General features: G+C 40.5%; 1 protein-coding gene across 1 annotated transcript; it reads right to left on the bottom strand.

The window, feature by feature from the left end:
* Window positions 1-7,596: 7,596 nt before the first annotated feature.
* On the bottom strand, window positions 7,597-9,007 carry LOC108667616 (the record flags this gene model as incomplete). Its single annotated transcript, XM_018154660.1, is given in 2 exon segments — window positions 7,597-8,582; window positions 8,973-9,007. Coding segments are annotated over 2 exon segments (1,021 nt in total), but the record flags the coding sequence as incomplete, so codon positions are not given.
* Window positions 9,008-9,112: the final 105 nt, after the last annotated feature.

Raw genomic sequence — 9,112 nt, 5'->3', positions numbered from 1 at the left:
TTTAAGACCGCAGCACCTCTACAAGCCCTCAATATAAGAACAATACTTCACCTGAAGCGTACGAGCAGCTGCTGGGACCACATGTTCTCCACAGGTCTGCACGAACAAACGTTAACTCTGTCAATGCCTACATTAATGCCTACATTAACTCTATTGCTGCCTGCATTAATGCCTACATTAACTCTATTGCTGCCTGCATCAATGCGTCATTTAGTACAGACCGCGAACAGAGTAAATGCATAATAATTTAACATGGCTGAATTAATGCGTGATTTGGAATAAAGCGCACAGGAGTAAAATGCATAATACCGTGGCTGAATTAATGAATTATTTGGCATACAACACGGCCAGAGTAAATGCATAATAACATGGCTGAATTAATGCATGGTTTGGGAATACCGAGAAAATGAATAGGGAAGGAATATTTTAACACGGAAGAGTGGCGTACTTTTGATTGTGCTTCTACTTCATTTCTTTTCGAATCGTAATTAACAATAATATTCTACGATTAGGGTAATTAACATTAGTATTCTACGATTAGGGTAATTAACATTGGTATTCTACGATTGCGGTAATTAACATTAGTAATCTACGATTGCGGTAATTAACATTTAACTACCATGACTCACTTAAGAACTACCATGACCCACTTAAAAACTACCATGACTCACTTGAGCTTCGGGGGCTTCTTAGTCTTGAGTTTCTTAGTCGTCTTGCCTTCGTCAGGAGGCGGGATGCGCTCACGACTGTACACATGACAAATATTAATGGGGTTCGCTAAATAACAACTATATATATAGCATCAATTATATATTGCATAAAATAATATAATACTCGTTGAGATTGGCGGCAAAAATCAAATTGTGTTTATTTTATATTGAAGAACATAACAAGGAATTTACAGGAATTTACACAGCAGACTGATAATATAAGAAGAACATAACATTCCATCATTAAGATTGCCGGCTAAATACACGGTGATTTTTAGGGATATATTGTGTTCATTGTATATTGAATAATATAATATCATGATTGAGATTGCAGCTATAACACAATATAACATATTGTGTTTATTGTATATTGAATAAAATAATATAATATCATGATTGTGATTGCCCTTATATCACAATATAACATTGTTTTTATAGTATATTGAATAATACAATGTTATGATCAAAATTGCCGGTACAACACAATATAACAATCATTGAGATAGTTTTAAGACCGCAGCACCTCTACAAGCCCTCAATATAAGAACAATACTTCACCTGAAGCGTACGAGCAGCTGCTGGGACCACATGTTCTCCACAGGCCTGCACGAACAAACGTTAACTCTGTGAATGCCTACATTAATGCCTACATTAATGCCTACAGTAACTCTATTACTGCCTGCATTAATTCGTGATTTGGTAAAGAACGCGACCAGAGTAAATGCATAATAATTTAACATGGCTGAATTAATGCGTGATTCAGTACAGAACGAGGCCAGATTAAATGCATAATAATTAAACATGGCTGAATTGATGCGTTATTTGGGAATACCGAGAAACTGGTTACGGAATATTTTAGCACGGTAGAGTGGCGTACTTTTGATTGTGCTTCTACTTCATTTCTTTTCGAATCGTAATTAACATTAGTATTCTACGATTGCGGTAATTAACCTTAGTATTCTACGATTGCGGTAAATAACATTAGTATTCTACGATTAGGGTAATTAACATTAGCATTCTACGATTGCCAGTGTGATTGCTATTATTAAATAGCGGTTTCGGCGGTTAGTAGGCCGTAGGCCTGTCGCCGATTCTTAACATCGCAGAACATTCACAGCATTTTGCGGTCTCGAACTCGCAACTCACTGCTACAATTCTGCTGTGCTTAACCGCCCGGCCTCCTCGCCGATTCTGACCAGAAACTGGCGCACAGAGCTGGGATCGTCTCTTATACACATCTAGATGTGTATAAGAGACAGCTACACCCCACCAGCCCTACACCCCACCACCCCCCCGCCCCCAGCACCTGAGGGAGTGGGTGAGGTTGGCGCGCGTGTGGTCGTCGCCGCTCACAGGGAAGACGGTCTGCAGGCGCTCCAGGTGGTGCCCGATGATCCAGCGACACAGCGCCACGGCGCTCGTAATCGCGCTGTTTTTCTGCACATTCATTATTATTTGAATAATAATATAAAATTAAAGACATTAAAATAATTTAATAATGTAAATTATTAAATTAAACACATTAAATTTCCTTTAGTAAAAGTAACATAGTCAAGGTGCTTATACACGGGGCTCGTATTCGCTCCGAGTATTCGGTGCCAGTACTCGCACTTAGAGTGTTGCGAAGATTTATTTTTCAGATACGAGTAGCTGATGCATTGCCGCCCGAAGAAGTTCAAGTTATGTTATGTGCGGTCTAGTCGGGCTGCGGCCATCGTAGTGAGCACATGTGTGCCGCTCTGTATCCTCTAATGTTATGAGCTGTGTCTTGTCCGAACGACGACAGTTCTAAGAACGTCAAGAGGTGTTCAGATGATATTGAACTTTTCTGATATTCCAAATATACGATCTACAGCGGACTGTACATCACGATGAATATTCAAACAAAAACTTATTGAGAAAGTAGTGTTTTGAAATGTAAACGAACCCTTATTAGGTCTCTCACCTACACTCTACGCTGATCTTTATAGTTTTCCACCTCCTCAGCAAGAGTGGCAGCTATGCCACTAACTGCTTCCTCAAACTTGTCATTATTGTTACGTTGCATATTCCACTATACGCACACCTCACTCGACAGCTGCCAACGACGCACTGGCGCCTGTGGACTGTTATAACCAAATACTCTCCTCGTGTATAGGCTCTCAGCCGGCAAAACTGGACTTGCAACTAGTACTCGGAGCTAACACTATACATAAGCACCTTATTAGCGGTGTCGGCGTTAATTACGCAGTTAGACATGTTGCCGATTCTGAACATCGCAGAATAGTCACAGCTTGTTGCGGGACTCGAACAAGCAACTGAGTGCTCAAATTTGCTGTAGTTTATCGTCTGGCTACCCCGCCGATTTGACCAGAACTATAGCAGGTAGCTGAGATCAAATCCACAACTCACTGCTCCAATATCGGTACTCAGAACTGCAACTACTGGGCCAGCCTATTAACATCACCGATATTTCTTTCAGTAATGAATATTTATATAAATTATTACTTGACCATGCAGAAAATAATCATGTTTTAGATCCTATCAGAATCGCATCACGGTTCAAAGGCCGATCACTAGGACTGCAGTTGACAGTTGGTGCATCGTTATTTCGACCAATACCTACTTATTTCTCTGCAAAAAGTGCATCGCTATTAGGACAAAGACCCACTCATGTCCCAGAGTATCCACAAGACACGTCACCTCGCTGACGGTGAAGCAGTCGCTGAGGAGGCCCGAGGCGACGGTGGAGAGAAGCTGGGCCAGCACCGCGGGGCTCACGAGGATCGTCTCAGACTTCTGGTTGTATACGAACTCACNATAAATTAAATTATTAAATTAAACACATTAAATTTCCTTTAGTAAAAGTATCATAGTCAAGGTGCTTATACACGGGGCTTGTATTCGCTTCGAGTATTCGGTGAGAGTACTTGCACTGTGAATATTGTGATAATTTATAATTCGGATACGAGTAGCTGACGAGTAGCATTGGCACCCGAAGCAGTTCCAGTTGTTATGTGCGGTCTAGTCGGGCTGCGGCCGTCGTAGTGAATACACGTGTGCCGCTCTGTATCCTCTAATGTGATGAACTGTGTCTTGTCCCAAAGACAACGGTTCTATGACCGTCATGAGGTGTTCAGATGATATTGAACTGTTCTGATATCAATTCCAAATATACGATCCACTGTGGAATGTACATCACGATGAATATTACAACAAAAACGAATTGAGAAAGTAGTGTTACGAAAGTTAAACGAACCCTTATTAGGTCTCTCACCAACACTCTACGCTGATCTACAAAGTTTTCACCTCCTCAGCAAGAGTGGCAACCATGCCACCAACTGCTTCCTCAAACTTGTCATTATCTTACGTTGCATATTCCACCATACGCACACCTCACTTGACAGCTGCCAACGACGCATTGGCGCCTGTGGACTGTTATAACCAAATACTCTCCTCGTGTATAGGCTCTCAGCCGGTAAAACTGGACTCGGAGCGAATGCTATACATAAGCACCTTATTAGCGGTGTCAGCGTTAATTACGCAGTTAGACAAGCTGCCGATGATGAACATTGCAGAATATTCACAGCTTGTTGCGGGACTCGAACAAGCAACTGAGTGCTTAAATTTGCTGTGCTTTATCGTCTGGCTATCACGCCGATTTGACCAGAAATGTAGCAGGTAGCTGCATGAGATCGAACCCACAACTCACTGCGGACTGCGCCAATCTTGGTACTCTGGGCCTATACTTTCAAAAAAAAAAAGTTAAGAGATCGTAAGTTCATCAGCCAATCATTAACAGCCTTTCAAGCAAAATACACCAATTATAGACAAGAAAATAGAGCATAAGTACTTACGTTCACTTAGCGAGTTTTGAAAGTATGGCCATTGAACTGTAACTACTGGGCCACCCTATTAACATCACGGATATTTCCTTCAGTAATGAATAATTATTTAAATTGATAGTTGACCATGCAGAAAATACTCAAGTTTTAGATCCCATCAGAATCGCATCACGGTTCAAATGCCAAACACTAGGACTGTAGTTAACAGTTGGTGCATCGTTATTTGGGCCGAGACTAACTTATTTCTCTGCAAAAAGTGCATCGCTATTGGGACAAAGACCCACTCATATCCCTGAGTGTGCACCAGACACGTCACCTCGCTGACGGTATTAGGACAAAGACCCACTCATGCCAGCACCGCGGGGCTCACGAGGATCGTCTCAGACTTCTGGTTGTACACGAACTCACTGGCGCTCTCGTCTGCACCCAGTACAATATGTTATGTCATTTATATCTTCTATTGACTTGTTCCATATTTATGATATTATATGATTTGTATCTTCTATTTATAAATTTCATATTAATGATATTATATGATTTATAAGTTCTATTTATTTATTCGTATTTATGATTTTATATCATTTATACACTTTAAATTATTTATTTATTCCATATATATGGAAACTAAAGATATTATTTAATTAAATGGAAGAAAAGTTATGCAATAGCAGACAATGTGTTATATACACGAACTCGTCTGTGCTGTCGTCTGCACGCCATGCAATATATTATATGATTTACATCTTTTATTTATTCATTCTTTCTTAATGATATTGCCGGTATATCATTTATATCCTTTATTTATTTATTCCATATTTATGAAAACTTAACATTTTATTTCATTAATAAAATAGAAGTCATGCGATAGAAAAATATGTGTTATGTACGTGAGTTTATTCATGAAAAGATATTTAAAATGATTGAAATGAGAGATATAGAGAAAATTTATGCAATAGCCAACAACGTATTATTGATGATATGCAAGAAAAAAAATTAAATGATTGAAATGAGAGAGAGACGTCTTTCAATAACAAATTATGTATCATATGTTTAATGTTATGAAAAGAACATTTTAAAAAGAATGAAATGATAGGGAAGTTATACAATAGCAAACAATTTATTGTATTATAAATGATATGCAAGAAAGAAAATTTAAATGAATGAAATGAGAGAACAGTCTTACATTAGCAAATTATTTATTATATGTTTAATCTTATGAAAACAACATTTTTAAAATGAATGAAATTATTGAGAAGTTATGCAATGCAGTAACGCCAATGCCACTTGAGACGCCACAGCATTCATGTCGCTGATTTTTACTGGAAACAATTAATTTTATGAACAAAACTGAACCACAACTTTCTAGCGAGTACGAAACAGCTTCGTAGTTCTTACGTGAGACTCGAACCCTACAAATCATAGCTCTGACCAGTATATTTTACAGTTTTTGTTGACGAGCCCGAGTTAAGTACAGTATCTGCTGAGCTGCGATTTACGTGTCAATCCATAATTTTTAATTGAGTCGACAAAAATTACTCCGGGCAGGTCTTCTAAATCATTTAATATCACTCAGCGTATCGCAACCAAAACTCCGTGCATTGAATAACATCGTTGAGTGTTCAACGAACATTATATTATAATTTATATTAATTAAATAAAGTAGCGCCTCCACCTCTACACTGGCTGTGCCATCCACGGCTTACAGGCCAGTCTGTAGGGGCGGCAAACATTTAATATCATGATTTTATATTAAATAAAGTAGCGTCTACACCTCCACACTCGTTGTGCTGTCCACGCCCTCCATACCCGTCTGTAGGGGCGGCAAACATTTAATATTATAATTTCATATTAATTAAATACAGTATCGCCTCTTATACCTCTACACTCGCTGTGCAGTCCATTCCCTCAATACCAGTCTGTAGGGGCGGCAAACATTTAATATCATGATTTTATATTAAATAAAGTAGCGTCTACACCTCCACACTGGCCGTGCTGTCCACGCCCTCCATGCTCGTCTGTAATGGTGGCATATTAATTCGCAAGCAAACGCGGCATGTATAAGCAAGAAATGTATAAACTATTAGCAAACAAGCACTACACTCAGGCAAATGGATGGGCCATATTGTACAAATAGTAACACACTTTATCCATGTAGCACAGATACGTCTTTTTCTAGGCCAAACTGGGAGAGAATCAACCTCACAATGGCGAGAAATGCATCGCTAATCGAAAAAAGTCTCACTAACTTTTTTAGCAGTAAAGTTAATCACTTTACTGCTAAAGTTTATCACTTTACATAAAGTTAATCACCTTACTGCTTAGGTTAATCACTACTCCAGATCTGATAAATCATCAAAGTTGAAGAGTTTACCGCAGAGCTCTGAGTGCCCATGTTGAGAGAGAGCGTCTCCACGAAATGCTTGGTGTAGAGCGTGGAGAAGTGAAAAAGTGATTGTAGTAAAGTGATTAACATCTGATAAATCATAAAAAGTTAAGGAGTTTACCGCAGCACTCTGCGCGCCCATCTTGATGGAGAGCGTCTCCAGGAAATGCTTGGTGTAGAGCGTGGAGAAGTGAAAAAGTGATCGTAGTAAAGTGGTTAACATATAATAAATCATTAAAAGTTAAGGAGTTTACCGCAGAGCTCTGCGCGCCCATCTTGAGAGAGAGCGTCTCCACGAAGTGCTTGGTGTAGAGCGTGGAGAAGGCGCTCCTGTAGAGGTCGAAGGCGCTGCACTTGGTCTGTCTCTTATACACATCTAGACACAAGACACGTCACCTCGCTGACGGTATTAGGACAAAGACCCACTCATGTCCCAGACACAAGACACGTCACCTCGCTGACGGTATTAGGACAAAGACCCACTCATGTCCCAGACACAAGACACGTCACCTCGCTGACGGTATTAGGACAAAGACCCACTCATGTCCCAGACACAAGACACGTCACCTCGCTGACGGTATTAGGACAAAGACCCACTCATGTCCCAGACACANGCTCCATGATCATATCTTACTTTGAGATTAATAAGACGACATTTGAGCTCCATAATCATATCTTACTTTGAGATTAATAAGACGACATTTGAGCTCCTCGAAATTATCTTCGTTGACCGCCGTCGGGGGCTCCGCAGACGGCACAGTTTCCTCCTGCACCTCTTCTAGGATCACGGATGATGAATCCTTCGCTCCACCATCAGTAGGATCTAAGAAAAGCTGCCGCGATACTGCAGTTTGACCAGCAACATTGGGCGATTCAGGGGCCACGTCCGCCGTTTTCTTCTTTTTACTTTTAATGCCGCTCATTTTACTTAAGGTTTTCCTAATGCTCCTTCTCAGGCTCTTAGGACGTCGTTGAGGATCACAGCTCTCGACTGATGATGCCGACAAATACGATCGTGAGAAAGGATTCTTCTCGTCGTTAATTTCGTCGGTATCTGAGAATGGGTTGGTGGAGTCGAAGGATTCATCCTCCACCGATCCTACGGTCTGTATGGTCGTGTTGAGTCGGTAGGACTTGAGTGGAGGTTCAGAGGATATGATGAGTTCCTCTTTGCTGACAACCACAGGAGAAGCCGTAGGATCTGTTCGGTGCAGCGTAGTTTTTTTACCAACACTTGCGCGTATTTTGCTGATACGCAACAATGTCGTGGCGTCGCTTTTCTTAACTCTTAAGCTACGGAACTTTAGGAAAGGGGAGGCACTTGACGACTTAATCTTTAGGTCTTCCTCCGACGTGGCGTTCTTGACGGGAGTCGAGGTCTGGGGGACAGGGTGGATGAAAACTACAGGAGGTTTTACCTCCTCTAAATCCTTCAGGTTATCCTGATTTTTGCTTTTGTTTTTGATTTTCCTGAAGCTTTTGCGTATGCCTTTTAATCCTCTTTGAAGAGTGGCTGTCCGTTTATCCACGGGGCTGGGGGGAGGTGTATGGGGTTCAGCTTTACCCCCAGACGATAGTTTAACATCAACACCATCACCACCTTCATTACCACCTCCACCATCACCACCATGACCCGCGGCTCCAACAGCAGAAGGTGAAGGAATTCTGAAAAGTTGACAAGAATATACCATGTTATCGTGATGAACAGAAACATCACATTATCCAGCACCAATAGATAACATTACGTTATAAATCACCAATAGATAACATCACATTATACGTCACCAATAGAAAACATCATGTCACACATCACCAATAGATAACATCACATTATACATCACCAATAGATAACATTGGATAGAACCTAACCCCTGATAACGCACGGTAACTAATTCATTCATAATGCATTTAATCGCTGAATATTACCGTCGGCTGAAGGCTAATAAGTACCTACACTAAATATACCGATAACAAAATATGTTCGATTCAAAATAAAACATCAGAAAAGACAGTATAGCATTACCATGTAACACTGTCTGAAACACTATGACTCACTCGACGAACACCATGACCCACTTAAGAACTACCATGACTCACTTAAGAACTACCATGACTCACTTAAGAACTACCATGACTCACTTAAGAACTACCATGACCCACTTAAGAACTACCATGACCCACTTAAGAACTACCAT

Source organism: Hyalella azteca, unplaced genomic scaffold (genome assembly GCF_000764305.2).
Source record: "Hyalella azteca isolate HAZT.00-mixed unplaced genomic scaffold, Hazt_2.0.2 contig9951, whole genome shotgun sequence".
Lineage (NCBI taxonomy): Eukaryota > Metazoa > Arthropoda > Malacostraca > Amphipoda > Hyalellidae > Hyalella > Hyalella azteca.
Note: the sequence above shows the minus strand (reverse complement) of the source record. Positions and strands in the feature narration are given on the sequence as shown.